Here is a 21,024-nt window from a genome sequence, read left to right on the forward strand (position 1 = left end):
AATCGTGGAGCTATAATACTGAAGACACGAGGGTAAGAATCGTGGAGCTATAATACTGAAGACACGAGGGTAAGAATCGTGGAGCTATAATACTGAAGACACGAGGGTAAGAATCATGGAGCTATAATACTGAAGACACGAGGGTAAGAATCGTGGAGCTATAATACTGAAGACACGAGGGTAAGAATCATGGAGCTATAATACTGAAGACACGAGGGTAAGAATCGTGGAGCTATAATACTGAAGACACGAGGGTAAGAATCATGGAGCTATAATACTGAAGACACGAGGGTAAGAATCGTGGAGCTATAATACTGAAGACACGAGGGTAAGAATCATGGAGCTATAATACTGAAGACACGAGGGTAAGAATCGTGGAGCTATAATACTGAAGACACGAGGGTAAGAATCATGGAGCTATAATACTGAAGACACGAGGGTAAGAATCGTGGAGCTATAATACTGAAGACACGAGGGTAAGAATCATGGAGCTATAATACTGAAGACACGAGGGTAAGAATCGTGGAGCTATAATACTGAAGACACGAGGGTAAGAATCATGGAGCTATAATACTGAAGACACGAGGGTAAGAATCGTGGAGCTATAATACTGAAGACACGAGGGTAAGAATCATGGAGCTATAATACTGAAGACACGAGGGTAAGAATCGTGGAGCTATAATACTGAAGACACGAGGGTAAGAATCATGGAGCTATAATACTGAAGACACGAGGGTAAGAATCGTGGAGCTATAATACTGAAGACACGAGGGTAAGAATCATGGAGCTATAATACTGAAGACACGAGGGTAAGAATCGTGGAGCTATAATACTGAAGACACGAGGGTAAGAATCATGGAGCTATAATACTGAAGACACGAGGGTAAGAATCGTGGAGCTATAATACTGAAGACACGAGGGTAAGAATCATGGAGCTATAATACTGAAGACACGAGGGTAAGAATCGTGGAGCTATAATACTGAAGACACGAGGGTAAGAATCATGGAGCTATAATACTGAAGACACGAGGGTAAGAATCGTGGAGCTATAATACTGAAGACACGAGGGTAAGAATCATGGAGCTATAATACTGAAGACACGAGGGTAAGAATCGTGGAGCTATAATACTGAAGACACGAGGGTAAGAATCATGGAGCTATAATACTGAAGACACGAGGGTAAGAATCGTGGAGCTATAATACTGAAGACACGAGGGTAAGAATCATGGAGCTATAATACTGAAGACACGAGGGTAAGAATCGTGGAGCTATAATACTGAAGACACGAGGGTAAGAATCATGGAGCTATAATACTGAAGACACGAGGGTAAGAATCGTGGAGCTATAATACTGAAGACACGAGGGTAAGAATCATGGAGCTATAATACTGAAGACACGAGGGTAAGAATCGTGGAGCTATAATACTGAAGACACGAGGGTAAGAATCATGGAGCTATAATACTGAAGACACGAGGGTAAGAATCGTGGAGCTATAATACTGAAGACACGAGGGTAAGAATCATGGAGCTATAATACTGAAGACACGAGGGTAAGAATCGTGGAGCTATAATACTGAAGACACGAGGGTAAGAATCATGGAGCTATAATACTGAAGACACGAGGGTAAGAATCGTGGAGCTATAATACTGAAGACACGAGGGTAAGAATCATGGAGCTATAATACTGAAGACACGAGGGTAAGAATCGTGGAGCTATAATACTGAAGACACGAGGGTAAGAATCATGGAGCTATAATACTGAAGACACGAGGGTAAGAATCGTGGAGCTATAATACTGAAGACACGAGGGTAAGAATCATGGAGCTATAATACTGAAGACACGAGGGTAAGAATCGTGGAGCTATAATACTGAAGACACGAGGGTAAGAATCATGGAGCTATAATACTGAAGACACGAGGGTAAGAATCGTGGAGCTATAATACTGAAGACACGAGGGTAAGAATCATGGAGCTATAATACTGAAGACACGAGGGTAAGAATCGTGGAGCTATAATACTGAAGACACGAGGGTAAGAATCATGGAGCTATAATACTGAAGACACGAGGGTAAGAATCGTGGAGCTATAATACTGAAGACACGAGGGTAAGAATCATGGAGCTATAATACTGAAGACACGAGGGTAAGAATCGTGGAGCTATAATACTGAAGACACGAGGGTAAGAATCATGGAGCTATAATACTGAAGACACGAGGGTAAGAATCGTGGAGCTATAATACTGAAGACACGAGGGTAAGAATCATGGAGCTATAATACTGAAGACACGAGGGTAAGAATCGTGGAGCTATAATACTGAAGACACGAGGGTAAGAATCATGGAGCTATAATACTGAAGACACGAGGGTAAGAATCGTGGAGCTATAATACTGAAGACACGAGGGTAAGAATCATGGAGCTATAATACTGAAGACACGAGGGTAAGAATCGTGGAGCTATAATACTGAAGACACGAGGGTAAGAATCATGGAGCTATAATACTGAAGACACGAGGGTAAGAATCGTGGAGCTATAATACTGAAGACACGAGGGTAAGAATCATGGAGCTATAATACTGAAGACACGAGGGTAAGAATCGTGGAGCTATAATACTGAAGACACGAGGGTAAGAATCATGGAGCTATAATACTGAAGACACGAGGGTAAGAATCGTGGAGCTATAATACTGAAGACACGAGGGTAAGAATCATGGAGCTATAATACTGAAGACACGAGGGTAAGAATCGTGGAGCTATAATACTGAAGACACGAGGGTAAGAATCATGGAGCTATAATACTGAAGACACGAGGGTAAGAATCGTGGAGCTATAATACTGAAGACACGAGGGTAAGAATCATGGAGCTATAATACTGAAGACACGAGGGTAAGAATCGTGGAGCTATAATACTGAAGACACGAGGGTAAGAATCATGGAGCTATAATACTGAAGACACGAGGGTAAGAATCGTGGAGCTATAATACTGAAGACACGAGGGTAAGAATCATGGAGCTATAATACTGAAGACACGAGGGTAAGAATCGTGGAGCTATAATACTGAAGACACGAGGGTAAGAATCATGGAGCTATAATACTGAAGACACGAGGGTAAGAATCGTGGAGCTATAATACTGAAGACACGAGGGTAAGAATCATGGAGCTATAATACTGAAGACACGAGGGTAAGAATCGTGGAGCTATAATACTGAAGACACGAGGGTAAGAATCATGGAGCTATAATACTGAAGACACGAGGGTAAGAATCGTGGAGCTATAATACTGAAGACACGAGGGTAAGAATCATGGAGCTATAATACTGAAGACACGAGGGTAAGAATCGTGGAGCTATAATACTGAAGACACGAGGGTAAGAATCATGGAGCTATAATACTGAAGACACGAGGGTAAGAATCGTGGAGCTATAATACTGAAGACACGAGGGTAAGAATCATGGAGCTATAATACTGAAGACACGAGGGTAAGAATCGTGGAGCTATAATACTGAAGACACGAGGGTAAGAATCATGGAGCTATAATACTGAAGACACGAGGGTAAGAATCGTGGAGCTATAATACTGAAGACACGAGGGTAAGAATCATGGAGCTATAATACTGAAGACACGAGGGTAAGAATCGTGGAGCTATAATACTGAAGACACGAGGGTAAGAATCATGAAGCTATAATACTGAAGACACGAGGGTAAGAATCATGGAGCTATAATACTGGAGCGGCAACCCCTGTAATTAAGTGAAGCCGATATATGCACACGCAGACGGAAGTCGCCATCTTGAGCGTGGAAGAAACATAGTAAGCTCGTTGCTTCTAGTTGTATTTAAATATTTGTTAACGTTTTTGATTAACTCGAAAGTTTCGCGTAAATATTATGTGGATTAGAAAAGCTTTAAAATTAACAATAGGAAATAAATTTTATGGTTAATAAGGAAAACGTGTTTTAAACTTCTTTTATTTAACGGACACTACTACTTGTAACACAAATAAAACTCACGGAATAGCAGGACTATATGTTTACAGTATATATAATTTTACATTTTTATTTTTATTTTTATTTGTTATATACAGAAGAATGATGAAAAGTGTTGGCTATAAATATCACGACTTATCAAAATCCAACTTTTTATGTAAATTATTGGCTCCAGTTGGATTACCGACAAAAACATTTATAATCATTAGAAATCTTTTGATGTTAAATCTCGTTGTATACCTGAAATTTTTTATTCTTGACAACTTTTCAGCTTGTTTTTCATTAATAAATATGAAATATTCATAACTGTAAAAATAGCAGCATAAATTACTGTTTGAGAATTGTTCATTTTCTAGATCTCGAACGAACTTTCGTCATTTCTGCAACGAACCGATGCTCGGCAAATAATCGTATGTGTGTACGTGTCTGCTCGCCGAGTGACAAACACTTCGGTGAATACTTTGGCAAAAGGCAAACATTTGGCATTCGGCAAATACCAAATGTGTGGACCTGCCTTTATGTGAGTATAAATCTTTAACGGGGTTGATTTCTTCTGCTTTTAAGCTGAATCTTTTCATAAATAAGCCGATTTCGGCACAGAAATAACACGAAAAATACGGTGTTTGTTTATGTTGGAAACTCTTTTTCGTTTTTTTTACTCTCTGGGCACAGAGACAGTTTTTTCACCATATCAATAGTATCGGCTAAGTCCACAATAAGAGTGACCGAATGGTAAGGTACGAGATCTGATTTATCCAGGACAAACCGCCCGTAAAAATTCCTGGGAAGTTGCTCTCCCGGATTTGATTTCGGGTTCCTCCTAGAAATAGGTTGACGTCTCACAACCTTAGCCATCTGGCAATGCTCATTATAGTTAAGTGTACATTGGAAACGGAGCACAACGGAATTGTCCCGACACTATGTTAACTTATGCATAATCCTGACCAAGTGGATAAAATCATTAAACACTGGTAGTTGGTCATGGATTCGGGTCTGATCAAAGGATTGGCCGCGTCGAGTTTTTCGCGTTTTCTTTACGTATCTAACACCTAACAGGAACTAGTTTCCCATAGAAAGCCTCCCGGGAAGCACTCCCCTTTAGCTGAGCGCCCATGTGTTGGATTGCTTTCCCCATGAATCCAAATCCACGCATATTTCATTGTGCCAACTAGTGACACAATGAAACGCATAGAAACACATAGCTAAAGACATAGAAACGCATGCTGTTACTACTAGTTAGATAATCTGTCTAATATCGCCACGCGTTATTTATCTGTGAGCCTGCCTCAAGTATGATAAAATAGGATAATAAATATATTTTTTCGTGTAAAATTATTTTTATTTTTTAAACAATAATTTAAATTATATATAGAAAACTTTGCCATGGACAGTTCCAATCTCGACTTAAAAACGAGAAGAGTTGGTGTTAGTCAGGCAACCGGTCCTAAAACCAAGCCAGTTTATTACATTCGTTGACAAAAAGTTGTGCATCTATAGTATATAGAATTGCCCGATTACTGCAAAACTTGGCCTAAAACTATGTCTTAGACAGGTATGTAAATGATTATACAGTAGTTGTGATCCGATTGCACGCCAAGTAATGCCTCTGGAGTCCTTCCAGCACTACTCTTGTATCCTATATATCATTACTTAGGTGTATTTTTAGAGACCTATAGAGGCTCAACCTGTTCAGAATTTTCAGTGTACAGTATCTGTTGTTTGGAAGTCTTCGAACACCAGACATGTCTGTACGAGGCAGTCAAAGACATTACTCACAGCTGACAAAGTTTGACAAAGACTACACACTTGGGTTGAGAAAAACACGATGGTCGTTTCGCCAAATTACTGCCATTTGGAACGTTCTCATCTGACTGTGAAGAGGTGTTGGGGACAGTGAGACACGTACAGTACGTTTAAATGTCCCAGACAGACTATCCTAAAGAATGATTATCTGATCGTGGGACCAGCACAAACAGTAACGGTGTCTGTCCACTATCTAGAGATAGGTGGAAGCCTCGCTACAGAACTCTGTTTATGTCTGTACCATTGGCAAGCGACCAGAAAAGGCAAATATGTATACATGGAGACCGACCGATACGCGTCTTGGTATTAGCATCTCAATTTCGTCGGCTTTGTTTTCAATGGTGTTGTGAGAGAGAAGCATGAACTGATATGGGATGGACTTGCAACGTGTCGTTTTTAGCAACGAATCCCGATTCTGTTTTGAAACAAACGACCGACAAATGCTGTTATAGTGTGTAGCAGGCTCATAACTAGAATTTTCTTTCGGGGACTTATTTTTTGAATTTTATTCGGCGGTGATCATGGCTGACACTTTAAACGTCTCGGCCTCCTGTCTGTCGTTTTGCTACTGGCAACAGGCTTCTACCGAAATTTGTAGGGGACTTTAGTCCCATGAGCTCCTTCCCTGCCCATATGCCTGGTTTGAAAGTAATCATCTCAATCCCGCTTTTATTGTTGAGCGGCACACTGTCTCCATCGGTGGTTGCTGGTCTAGAGAGTCATCTCTTATGACAGTAGTCACCTCTAGAACTGTTGATGGCACAGAAGTACGTTCAGAAAATCGTGCACTCTCGGGAGTTGCCTTTCACGACAGCAAGGTAATGCTCGCCTGCACACAGTTAGGCCGAGATTCCACTAGCGTAAAAACGAGCGTTTCCCACGAATGTCTTAGTAATGTTGTCACACTTCGTTCATCTGCTAGGCCTCTAGATTTGTCACCCATCGAGCATTTATGATATCCACCGGTGGCCGAGTGGATAAATTCACTAAATGCTGGTCGTGAGTTTTTCCTCGCTAACGAGCTGGTCACGTGACGTTTTCGTTTTTCTTCACAATTGTAACACCTATAAAGGGGACAATTTCCCGTAGAGCGTTCTCCCGAGAAATATTCCCTAGGCAGGTCGTCCTCGAGTTGCGTTGCCGTATACAAACAAACAAACAAGTATTTGTAGGACCAGATGGAATACCAGCTTCAACCATGTAAGAATACATACCCGAATGTATCGCCGTATGCATACAGGAAAGAGGAGGTTCTACTAAAGGTTTCTTTGAATTATATATTGCCTCTGTTCCAAGGATATTTTTGACCATTTACTATGATATTGTAATCGTTTATTAGAATCGTCATTACTTTCATACAAATAAAGTTTCATCATTCGCTTCCAATGCCTCCTTGGTGCATAACTTTTTGTTAATGAGTGTATATGTAAATTAGACTCAATGAACGGATAAACGAACAGAAGGCGTTGTGGCCTTACAGAAACAGCTACAGTACTGTACAAGAAATTTGCATCGTGGCTTTTTATAGTTAAGTTTAATTTTGTACGCAATTGTATATTACAATACGTTGTATAATAAACATATATATACAGTACATAGGCCTATATATTTATAAATTATAGTAATTCACAATGATAATGTGCTTAACTTTAAGTATATCTGGAGATAATGGTTATTGATCTGAAGAATTGTCAATGCTTAAATTATTTGACGAAAATAAGTACTTTTTCTCTCATTTTGAGTATTTACATGTTTTAATATTCATTTTTACGCAAATTTTTTGAAAATTTTAACGCTTTTTATAAATATCAAACAACAAAACAAAACACAAACAAAAATATCAAATTAATAACAAAAAATACCAAATTAATAAACAAAAGTATCGGATTATATCGGATTACAGTGATACCTCGGTTTTCGTCGATAATCCGTCCGAAAACAATCGGCGAAATCCGAAACCGACGAACGAAAACCGAGGCAATTATTTCCATATGAATCAATGTAAATCCAATTAATTCGTTCTAGACACTCCAAAATACAAAAACACATTTTATATAGTGTTCAATACTAAAAACAATAAGAAATTAATATAAAATGAATGTAAAAGCGGCCAATTTCAGCAATCTTAATATCGCTCTCGTATTTTTCAATGGTTTCTAGCCTTCTTCTTCGAAAGGCTGCTGGCTCTGAAATTTTTGTTTTGGTCCTATGATGGAGCAAAAAAGGAAAGGAAAGCAATGGAATTGTTTGGCTGGAGGAACGGGGTAATTAATAATGCTCACACAACGAGAAATAACGCCACTCTGAGCAGGAAAACGTGTGGGTCGCCCTTTGTTTTCGCAAAATTAACAGCGAGGTCGTGTGGGCATATCGACGAAAACCGAAGTACAGTATTACTGTATATCAAAAATATAACAAAAAATTCGGATATAACTTGTTCAATATTAGAAATTAAATTAAAAATTATGTAACCTGTAAGAATTTTTTATAGTAAGTTTCATAAAATATTTATATTTATAATTCTTATTATAAAGAAATGTTTCATTCCATATTATTTTGAAAAAAATACGTCAATTTATGATGCGTCAGATAAATACCAACTTCCGGAATGTATAAAGTTAGGTGAAACAAACCTATACACTTTAAACTCAATACGCTTGTTCTCAAATTTAATCGTCCAGTTTACTGTATATTGTATTCAAATTTATTAAAGAACTTTTCTTGCTTGATTCGTAAACACACATTTTCCATTTCTAAGAAAATTTACTAAAGATATTCCAGATATATAATAATTTTTTTTTTTNATCATGAAGCTATAATACTGAAGACACGAGGGTAAGAATCATGGAGCTATAATACTGGAGCGGCAACCCCTGTAATTAAGTGAAGCCGATATATGCACACGCAGACGGAAGTCGCCATCTTGAGCGTGGAAGAAACATAGTAAGCTCGTTGCTTCTAGTTGTATTTAAATATTTGTTAACGTTTTTGATTAACTCGAAAGTTTCGCGTAAATATTATGTGGATTAGAAAAGCTTTAAAATTAACAATAGGAAATAAATTTTATAGTTAATAAGGAAAACGTGTTTTAAACTTCTTTTATTTAACGGACACTACTACTTGTAACACAAATAAAACTCACGGAATAGCAGGACTATATGTTTACAGTATATATAATTTTACATTTTTATTTTTATTTTTATTTGTTATATACAGAAGAATGATGAAAAGTGTTGGCTATAAATATCACGACTTATCAAAATCCAACTTTTTATGTAAATTATTGGCTCCAGTTGGATTACCGACAAAAACATTTATAATCATTAGAAATCTTTTGATGTTAAATCTCGTTGTATACCTGAAATTTTTTATTCTTGACAACTTTTCAGCTTGTTTTTCATTAATAAATATGAAATATTCATAACTGTAAAAATAGCAGCATAAATTACTGTTTGAGAATTGTTCATTTTCTAGATCTCGAACGAACTTTCGTCATTTCTGCAACGAACCGATGCTCGGCAAATAATCGTATGTGTGTACGTGTCTGCTCGCCGAGTGACAAACACTTCGGTGAATACTTTGGCAAAAGGCAAACATTTGGCATTCGGCAAATACCAAATGTGTGGACCTGCCTTTATGTGAGTATAAATCTTTAACGGGGTTGATTTCTTCTGCTTTTAAGCTGAATCTTTTCATAAATAAGCCGATTTCGGCACAGAAATAACACGAAAAATACGGTGTTTGTTTATGTTGGAAACTCTTTTTCGTTTTTTTTACTCTCTGGGCACAGAGACAGTTTTTTCACCATATCAATAGTATCGGCTAAGTCCACAATAAGAGTGACCGAATGGTAAGGTACGAGATCTGATTTATCCAGGACAAACCGCCCGTAAAAATTCCTGGGAAGTTGCTCTCCCGGATTTGATTTCGGGTTCCTCCTAGAAATAGGTTGACGTCTCACAACCTTAGCCATCTGGCAATGCTCATTATAGTTAAGTGTACATTGGAAACGGAGCACAACGGAATTGTCCCGACACTATGTTAACTTATGCATAATCCTGACCAAGTGGATAAAATCATTAAACACTGGTAGTTGGTCATGGATTCGGGTCTGATCAAAGGATTGGCCGCGTCGAGTTTTTCGCGTTTTCTTTACGTATCTAACACCTAACAGGAACTAGTTTCCCATAGAAAGCCTCCCGGGAAGCACTCCCCTTTAGCTGAGCGCCCATGTGTTGGATTGCTTTCCCCATGAATCCAAATCCACGCATATTTCATTGTGCCAACTAGTGACACAATGAAACGCATAGAAACACATAGCTAAAGACATAGAAACGCATGCTGTTACTACTAGTTAGATAATCTGTCTAATATCGCCACGCGTTATTTATCTGTGAGCCTGCCTCAAGTATGATAAAATAGGATAATAAATATATTTTTTCGTGTAAAATTATTTTTATTTTTTAAACAATAATTTAAATTATATATAGAAAACTTTGCCATGGACAGTTCCAATCTCGACTTAAAAACGAGAAGAGTTGGTGTTAGTCAGGCAACCGGTCCTAAAACCAAGCCAGTTTATTACATTCGTTGACAAAAAGTTGTGCATCTATAGTATATAGAATTGCCCGATTACTGCAAAACTTGGCCTAAAACTATGTCTTAGACAGGTATGTAAATGATTATACAGTAGTTGTGATCCGATTGCACGCCAAGTAATGCCTCTGGAGTCCTTCCAGCACTACTCTTGTATCCTATATATCATTACTTAGGTGTATTTTTAGAGACCTATAGAGGCTCAACCTGTTCAGAATTTTCAGTGTACAGTATCTGTTGTTTGGAAGTCTTCGAACACCAGACATATCTGTACGAGGCAGTCAAAGACATTACTCACAGCTGACAAAGTTTGACAAAGACTACACACTTGGGTTGAGAAAAACACGATGGTCGTTTCGCCAAATTACTGCCATTTGGAACGTTCTCATCTGACTGTGAAGAGGTGTTGGGGACAGTGAGACACGTACAGTACGTTTAAATGTCCCAGACAGACTATCCTAAAGAATGATTATCTGATCGTGGGACCAGCACAAACAGTAACGGTGTCTGTCCACTATCTAGAGATAGGTGGAAGCCTCGCTACAGAACTCTGTTTATGTCTGTACCATTGGCAAGCGACCAGAAAAGGCAAATATGTATACATGGAGACCGACCGATACGCGTCTTGGTATTAGCATCTCAATTTCGTCGGCTTTGTTTTCAATGGTGTTGTGAGAGAGAAGCATGAACTGATATGGGATGGACTTGCAACGTGTCGTTTTTAGCAACGAATCCCGATTCTGTTTTGAAACAAACGACCGACAAATGCTGTTATAGTGTGTAGCAGGCTCATAACTAGAATTTTCTTTCGGGGACTTATTTTTTGAATTTTATTCGGCGGTGATCATGGCTGACACTTTAAACGTCTCGGCCTCCTGTCTGTCGTTTTGCTACTGGCAACAGGCTTCTACCGAAATTTGTAGGGGACTTTAGTCCCATGAGCTCCTTCCCTGCCCATATGCCTGGTTTGAAAGTAATCATCTCAATCCCGCTTTTATTGTTGAGCGGCACACTGTCTCCATCGGTGGTTGCTGGTCTAGAGAGTCATCTCTTATGACAGTAGTCACCTCTAGAACTGTTGATGGCACAGAAGTACGTTCAGAAAATCGTGCACTCTCGGGAGTTGCCTTTCACGACAGCAAGGTAATGCTCGCCTGCACACAGTTAGGCCGAGATTCCACTAGCGTAAAAACGAGCGTTTCCCACGAATGTCTTAGTAATGTTGTCACACTTCGTTCATCTGCTAGGCCTCTAGATTTGTCACCCATCGAGCATTTATGATATCCACCGGTGGCCGAGTGGATAAATTCACTAAATGCTGGTCGTGAGTTTTTCCTCGCTAACGAGCTGGTCACGTGACGTTTTCGTTTTTCTTCACAATTGTAACACCTATAAAGGGGACAATTTCCCGTAGAGCGTTCTCCCGAGAAATATTCCCTAGGCAGGTCGTCCTCGAGTTGCGTTGCCGTATACAAACAAACAAACAAGTATTTGTAGGACCAGATGGAATACCAGCTTCAACCATGTAAGAATACATACCCGAATGTATCGCCGTATGCATACAGGAAAGAGGAGGTTCTACTAAAGGTTTCTTTGAATTATATATTGCCTCTGTTCCAAGGATATTTTTGACCATTTACTATGATATTGTAATCGTTTATTAGAATCGTCATTACTTTCATACAAATAAAGTTTCATCATTCGCTTCCAATGCCTCCTTGGTGCATAACTTTTTGTTAATGAGTGTATATGTAAATTAGACTCAATGAACGGATAAACGAACAGAAGGCGTTGTGGCCTTACAGAAACAGCTACAGTACTGTACAAGAAATTTGCATCGTGGCTTTTTATAGTTAAGTTTAATTTTGTACGCAATTGTATATTACAATACGTTGTATAATAAACATATATATACAGTACATAGGCCTATATATTTATAAATTATAGTAATTCACAATGATAATGTGCTTAACTTTAAGTATATCTGGAGATAATGGTTATTGATCTGAAGAATTGTCAATGCTTAAATTATTTGACGAAAATAAGTACTTTTTCTCTCATTTTGAGTATTTACATGTTTTAATATTCATTTTTACGCAAATTTTTTGAAAATTTTAACGCTTTTTATAAATATCAAACAACAAAACAAAACACAAACAAAAATATCAAATTAATAACAAAAAATACCAAATTAATAAACAAAAGTATCGGATTATATCGGATTACAGTGATACCTCGGTTTTCGTCGATAATCCGTCCGAAAACAATCGGCGAAATCCGAAACCGACGAACGAAAACCGAGGCAATTATTTCCATATGAATCAATGTAAATCCAATTAATTCGTTCTAGACACTCCAAAATACAAAAACACATTTTATATAGTGTTCAATACTAAAAACAATAAGAAATTAATATAAAATGAATGTAAAAGCGGCCAATTTCAGCAATCTTAATATCGCTCTCGTATTTTTCAATGGTTTCTAGCCTTCTTCTTCGAAAGGCTGCTGGCTCTGAAATTTTTGTTTTGGTCCTATGATGGAGCAAAAAAGGAAAGGAAAGCAATGGAATTGTTTGGCTGGAGGAACGGGGTAATTAATAATGCTCACACAACGAGAAATAACGCCACTCTGAGCAGGAAAACGTGTGGGTCGCCCTTTGTTTTCGCAAAATTAACAGCGAGGTCGTGTGGGCATATCGACGAAAACCGAAGTACAGTATTACTGTATATCAAAAATATAACAAAAAATTCGGATATAACTTGTTCAATATTAGAAATTAAATTAAAAATTATGTAACCTGTAAGAATTTTTTATAGTAAGTTTCATAAAATATTTATATTTATAATTCTTATTATAAAGAAATGTTTCATTCCATATTATTTTGAAAAAAATACGTCAATTTATGATGCGTCAGATAAATACCAACTTCCGGAATGTATAAAGTTAGGTGAAACAAACCTATACACTTTAAACTCAATACGCTTGTTCTCAAATTTAATCGTCCAGTTTACTGTATATTGTATTCAAATTTATTAAAGAACTTTTCTTGCTTGATTCGTAAACACACATTTTCCATTTCTAAGAAAATTTACTAAAGATATTCCAGATATATAATAATTTTTTTTTTTACAGGAAATAATTGCACAATACATGGATAATTTTAAAATAATACTGATCAATTTTGTAGTATTTGTAATTTTTTTACAAATAAATGAAGTCAAACGTAAGTTATTTATTTTATTAATATTATTTATAAATAGTTTAAAGTAATAGAAAACTGTTATTATTACTGTAGTTAATAGATTTTCAATTACTAAGTGTTTACAAAATGAAGAATATCGTAACGAAAGTTGTGAATCTACTTGCGATAAACTTTTTTCTCGACCATGTTACGATGAAGAAATGTATTCCGGGTGTTTTTGCAAATCAGGATTTGTAAGAGATGATACAACTGATAAATGTTTTCCAATTGAAGATTGTAGCAAACGTACGTACTCTATATTTATAGGTTTTATATATAAAGTAAATAAAGTACGCTTTAATAAGTATATTTTTAATTATAAATTAGGTATATGTAAAAAACCGAATACGGAACTTTACCTGAAATGGAAAATTACGATGTGTTCGGGACCCGGAACCACAAGAACTTATAATTATCCGCAAACTATTTTGCCTATTTGTTTTTGTAAAGAAGGATACGCTTCATATTTTGGTGATTGTGTTCCTGTATCCAAATGTATGGTATGTCAATTTAATTCTTTAAAGAAATAAAAATAATATATTGTATAAATGATAAATTAATTTATGTTTTGTATATATAATGCTTAACACATTAATTTTTCTGATTACAGTAAATGAAGAAGCGAAGGAAAAATACATATAAATGTAAAATTTTCACTTGAATGTTTTAAATATAATATATAATAATTTGATTTAATTTATGGAAATGTATTTAAAGACATACAAATTGATTTATAAATGATGTTATTCATACAGTAATATAATTGTTAACGTTTGTTATTGATATTACGGGCATTTTGCAGTCCTAAATTTATATTTAATAATGATTATTAATATATTTCATTTCTTTTAAAAATGTTTTAACGTTATAAATGTTAATAATATATTTATAAATTGTCTCAGAGAATTGAAAATAAAGAATTTCAAGTATTTTTGTTTAATTTGTACTGTGTCATTTAATCGGTTCCTTCTTTCTTATTATTATAATTAGTTTGGAATTTTCATTAAAGTATAGAAAACTTAGGTTTTTTTTTCTTTCTTTACGGGACTTCAGAAACAAGGAAAGAATAAGACAAAATTGCTAATTTTCCAGCTATTTTTACATTCAAAAAGCGTTTGAAACTTAAAATTATAAAAGCATTATTAAATTAATTAGTACAGTACATTTAATATGAAACTATGGGAATAAATTACTATCCGTCAAAACCCTTAAAAATTTATATATTTAGGTTTGATTTTCAGGAAATATTGCTTTCAGTCAGTTAAAAAGCAATATGATAGATAATACAGTATAATGTTTTTAATATTATAAAAGTTCATTATTTATTAATTCTAATATATCATTTAATTTATTAAGTTTTATGTTGAAATGGATCATTTCTTGAATTTGAGTTTGGAAGTGAATATCGAATTTCTAAAAATTATATTGAAAATTCGAATTTCCTCTTATGGATAATATTGATCAAGGCATCGTTCATCATTGTTCATATTGGTCGATTCCATTGTAAGTCAGATCAACCTGTTATAGATAAAAGTATGATCAGTGTATAGCTTTGAATGTGTTGATACCTCGCATTAATAAAATCTATACTTTTGAGTATATCATAGTTTTCACAGTTAATTCTTGGAAAAATTGCTATACTTTTCAGTAAATCTCAATATTTCTTGAACGAAATTGACAGTATTTATTAATTTAAATATTCTTCTCTTAAGATGAATAGATTAGAAAAATGAGCAAGAATAATCTAATAAATTAAGATTTAATAACAAAAATAATTTCAAACAGTATCATTTTAAGTGAAGTGAAATTTTTATTAACCTATTGTGAAAACTTTTATCATAAATCAAAGTTGAAACTTTCAGTTTTGTTATTAATTAATGTTATAAATCACATTTAATCAACGATTTACAATTTCACAATGGATTTAAGATAGTCAACTAAATCTTTGCTATTTAAAATAAGCTATTTACTTAGAAAATAAAGATTCATTTTGTATTACTGTATCAAAATAGAGAATTAATTTAAAAAAACTATATTAATTAAATAGAGAATAATTCCAAATATTTTTAATATATAGGTCTATATTATATATATACTTTAATTAAATTCAACTATGAAATTTATTTTATAAAGTGTGTATTTATAATGTTGAATCGAACAATTTAATCTCATAATAGATATTTTTCTTTTTGAACATTGTATCTAAGCAACGTTGAATACATTTATCAAACGTATAAAAATAAAAATAATTCTTTATAATAAACTTTGCATAATAAACATGCCAATATATAAGTTTTTATCTTAATTTTTATATAAATGATTAAGAGTTAACATCCTATTATAACAATTCAAAAGAGTTGAGTGAGTCATTTGATGCAAATATGTGCACATTTAATAGAATTGAGTCATAGAGACATTGTTTAAACGTAAAAATTTGTAATGAATCTCGATTTACAGGAAAACTCGCCTTCTCATTTTCCTTAAATGTAACCGATAGAAAGCTTCCTCTTCCTTTTCAGTTTATCTTTAGCACTTATACCTTATATAGATTTTTGAAGAACAAAATGCTTGAACTAATATATATATATATACCAATTAAATTTAAAAATCTAAGATGTAGAAAAAAGAAATTTAAGGAAAAATACTATTAGCTAAACTTTAACTTATGAATTATTTATTGTGATAATAAACGATTCATTGTTACTTGTGTTCATTTCATACCTTCAATTTAAAGTTGTTATTCGAATTATATTATATTCACGCTTATTTTAATGGAAAATCGAACCAAGTAATAAGAAGAAACAATATATTTAATTACTCAATTAATAAAAATAAAAAACTTAAATGGAGAAAATCGTTTATTTGCGTTAAGCTTATAGGCCTATACAAGCTTACACTACGGAGCGACTTACCAATCGCACTATACTGTATATGTATGTAGTATATATATTACTGTGAATGACCGATATCTGGCGAATGTCAACATTCTCCGGTGAATGTCAGCATTCACACAGTCGTTTTGTGTATGTACGAAATATTTGCTAAATATCATTATTTCCCACTTACACCGGCAAATGTCGACATTCATCATACACTGATAGTGAATGTTGAATAAAAATATTTTTATTACGTCAAGACAAAAATGCAACTTTTTAATATATCAAAATAGGAGAAAGCTTAAGTAACATCACATGTAAATAAACTGTTGAACCTAAAACGAACAGTACATTCTAAATCATTAAAGAAAATAATACAATAATAAACTTACACATAAATTATATAATTAACGTTATACAATCTTATTTATTGCAACAACTTAAACTGTTATGGCACTTTGAATTGAACAAGAGTCTCTTGCTTTTACAACTGCATTTATTCGTGGAACACTTTTTTTGCAATGACAGCGTGTATAGCCTTGCCCTCCACTTTTCGAATTAGCTGCAGCTGCTTCTCTCAGCGGTATTTCTTGAGAAGAAATCTCATCTATGGAAAGTAACTTTACTTTACAAATTACGAACTGATTACGTTATTACGTGATTACGAACTGATTTGTTAATGGTGTCTTTTATTCGGATATCGCCGACGCATTACCGACGACCCCTCTCATCCTCCGCCACTCGACCTGACAAACCGATCCCCACCTCACAGGATCAAAAGAACAAAAACGCCATCCAGTGACAAAGTGAGCAGTTTCCACCAAATCTTTGCCGGAAAAAGAGGTACGACCGTGTCCTACCTCCTGCTATCCACAAGGTATTGGGCGATAGACTGTCGCCTCTCTGTCGACATCGGCTTCTCGGGTGTCGTTTCGACCTCCACCAAGGCTTATCTGTGCTTGTCGACATACACCGGCGATTGTTCGAATGTATAATAATACTGTATAACCAAATATTCGGACTTTCACCTACGTATTTTGTATGTGTCGACATTCATCGGAGAATGTCGACATTCTCTAATTTCGGTCTTTCACAGTAACATATATACTATAAACATGTAAACACAAAAAAATTGTTTTCTTCGTTTAACTTAGCTTTGACTATAATAATCAATTAATATAAAATAAATATCATAAAATCTTGAAAAAGTTAATCTAAGGAACTGATTTAATCTTATATTAATCATATTCAAAAATGTTTTCAGTAGTAAGATTAATAGGACATAAGAAATCCAATAAAGAAATCTCTTTGTATTTCTAAGAAATAGTTAAGGTTTTCAAGATCATGCCTGACGAATTTACTTAATCAATTAGAGAAATGATCTTTCCGGAAAGTACTAGCAATGTAATACGAAAAATAAAGACGTTTATTAAAGAAAATACAAGAAACATTGGAATTCCTTGATTCGCTTGTACTTCTAGCACTGTCAGTCAGTCCATTTTTCTTGGCTGTCAGGTTACAATGATGTCGCGCAAACCATTCTCTTTACATCAACAATGGCTGGAGTTTTTCAGACAGACCACGTAATTATAGTCAAACCTCTGAACAACAGATAGTGACAAGAACATAAAAAATGGCCGTTATTCGGAAGTGACTTTTATTTGAAGGTTATTTTATATGCATCTTTGCCAAAAAAATTCCTGAAAAAGTAGCCTGTATTTAGAGATAACAGTTATTAGAAGATCGACTGTAGTTGGATGCGAGAAAGAAAAGAAGTAATATAATATATAAATCTATTATCCTTGAATACAATATATCAAATGACAGTTTTAAGAAAAAAATTTAAAAAAAAAGTGTATTACCTTGTATAAATGTTTTTAATTACACTATATCATGTAATTAGAAATGCTTATCAATATTATTAACATATTTTAATATTACATTACACTAAGAAATGAATCCTATATTAATAATTTGATCGCATGGATAATGTTAATAAAATGGATCAATTTTAATCAAATTTTCAGTTAATATTTTGTATTTATAATATATATCATAATTCCAAAAACATATTTAAAACTGCTATATTATATTCTTTTAAATAAAATAATATCCATAATCGTTTCTTAAAAGTTATTAAATCTTTCAAAATAAAAGATTTCAGTGGATAAAGATCATCTGTACAACGTGAAATTGTTATATAATAAGATATAGTCTTATCCTTCCACGTCTACAGATGGGTTTTAGTTATAGCCAATCTCTAGAAGATGACATCTCTAACTAATACACTTTTCCATCTTTACTCCCATGGATTATATCCAAGTTTTTATTAGAAGACTCCGAAGCCCGATAGACGTAAGAGACTAAAGAAAATTTCAGTGTCCCTTGAGGCGAATATCGTACTATACGAGCCACATCCAAAAAAGACATGTTTTTGATAAACCTAAAATTTATTATATAATCTTTATTCACTTACTATTTGATTATAGTAAAGTTGAAATTTCTATTAATAAATCTCCTGACTTTAAAAACATGCCAGAGAAATCTATTGATTTATTATTTTAAAATTCAGTTATTGAAAGTAATATCGATTTTGAGTTAAAATAGATTCGGAAGAGCATCCGTAATTACATCAAGACACTAAAAATTATATAAATAGTTATAGAAATCATATAAATTAGAGAGGTTGCGGCCGAAGTTTTTATCTCTCAAACGTGAACGTCGAACGTCGAGCGCCTCTATCTTGTAAGTTGCGCTCGACGTTCGACGTTCGACGTTTACGTTTGAGAGATGAAAACTTCGGCCGCAACCTCTCTATTATTATCTATATAATTTTTACGGTATATTTATACAATTTTTAGTCCTAGCCTTAGTAATTGCTTAATAACCTTTTACACTTGACATCTTTAAGTGTTTCTCAACACATCAGGAAAAAAATCTATATTTTTTATTTATCTTAATTTATCTTCCATTATTTTTTTTTCATCGCTGATAATAACATAAGTGAATAGCTGCTGTCGCTTTATAGCTGAAGTAAACCGGTTTCTAAACGAATAATCTGCTTTTCTACGAAAGCCAAATCGTTTTCGTTGATACAAAACTTGTTGGTAACAGGCTTTATGTGTAAAATAAATTTAATTGCATTCATCTTGAAATTTTCTCAATCGTTAAAGGTTGAGAAATTGCTGAAGATTACGTGAAATGCGAAATGATTTGAAAATTATGTCTTCACCCCTAAATAAATTATATTTGGCGTCATTATTTCTGTGAATTTTGACAGCAAAACATAAGAATCTTTAAATAAATTTATTACAAATTTACGAAGAATAGCATTTAAATTTAAAAATAATTAATATAACTTCTTTACAATCTATTGTCAATGAATTATATATATAGTGTATATTATATAAAATTTTAAAAATATTTCCTTAAAAATAACACTTAGTCCTACAATTTTCGTTTTGATCATTTTTGAATTGGATTGTTTTGTGGAGAAATGAGGCTGCTCACTTTTTATTATTACAGTAATAATGTTATTAGTCAGTTGATTCTTACTTAACTGTTCATAAAAAGTCACGATACTCTGAGTTAGATTTCTCACAATGGGATGAAAAATATTAATAAATTGTGATGTGGGCTAATGTCATATGAAGTGCTTATTTTCAAAACTCTTCTTGTTACTTTTCAACTTTATCAGCAAATAAAAAAAAAAGTTTATTGTGTCGTAACTCTATTTAATGCAGAAATATTCAGTATTATAATTCTCGAGACCGATAAGAGCTTATTTTCATTGTCTTATGCAACATTACAGAATAATTAATTAAAGAAATTAGTTTGGATAAAGGACAATTTGAAACTAAACATGGAGACAAAGGACGTTTTGAAAACATTTTGTAAGGCAAGAGACGTCTAAAAAGAATAGTAAGAACAAGAGACGAGGGACAAGAGTCTTTTTGGACTGAAAAGTTTTCATTATAAGATGGCAGCTATCTCATAATTTATATTGGTTTTATGTTTTTAAATTATTTATTAATTTGTCATAACTTCACGTATACGTTATAATATTTTGTAATGTTTCTTTTCTCGTTTTGTTATTTTTATTTTTATTTTACACGTTATTATTCTGTTGTAAGGAGTGATCAACATATGTCGTGTAACATTACTCATGTATGAAAATAAATACAGGTAACCCCCGTATAACACGGTAGTTACGTTCCAAAAAATTGCCGTGTTATGCGAATCCGTGTTATGCGAAACAAAGAACTAGTACGAAAAAGAGGGTTAGGTTCCAAAAATTAAAAAACATGCTACTATATTTTCATAATTAAGATAAATATCTTTATTAANACTCATTTTATCTGTAAAGTTGATTGCAACGAATTGTGCAACAAATGAACTTGCCAAGACAGACTATAAAAAATTAATTTTCTATGTAATATTCTTAATTGCAAAGAAGCCAAATCTGGCAATGTTGCTCAGAACTGACTAAAGCGCCACTTGTAATCGTCCAATGCGCCAAGTTTGGCGCAT

General features: G+C 34.1%; 2 protein-coding genes across 2 annotated transcripts in view; both read left to right on the forward strand.

Moving 5' to 3' along the window:
• The window catches only part of LOC111619629, a 34,209-nt gene that overhangs the window by 7,003 nt on the left and 6,182 nt on the right, over positions 1-21,024 (forward strand). The window lies entirely within an intron of this gene.
• LOC111619616 lies at positions 13,513-14,245 on the forward strand. Its single transcript, XM_023361379.1, has 4 exons — positions 13,513-13,600; positions 13,673-13,864; positions 13,946-14,118; positions 14,229-14,245. The coding sequence occupies exons 1-4, from the start codon at positions 13,528-13,530 to the stop codon at positions 14,229-14,231; spliced, it is 441 nt and encodes a 146-aa protein (XP_023217147.1). The 5' UTR covers positions 13,513-13,527; the 3' UTR covers positions 14,232-14,245.

The sequence above is a fragment of the Centruroides sculpturatus genome, unplaced genomic scaffold (assembly GCF_000671375.1).
Source record: "Centruroides sculpturatus isolate CEXI.00-Female unplaced genomic scaffold, Cexi_2.0 scaffold260, whole genome shotgun sequence".
Taxonomy (NCBI): domain Eukaryota; kingdom Metazoa; phylum Arthropoda; class Arachnida; order Scorpiones; family Buthidae; genus Centruroides; species Centruroides sculpturatus.

Coding starts and splice junctions, on each gene's coding strand:
- LOC111619616 (XM_023361379.1), top strand. CDS start 13,528: ATGGATAATTTTAAAATAATACTGATCAATTTTGTAGTATTTGTAATT. Junction 13,601..13,672: donor ACAAATAAATGAAGTCAAAC/GTAAGTTATTTA, acceptor TTATTACTGTAG/TTAATAGATTTTCAATTACT. Junction 13,865..13,945: donor AATTGAAGATTGTAGCAAAC/GTACGTACTCTA, acceptor ATTATAAATTAG/GTATATGTAAAAAACCGAAT.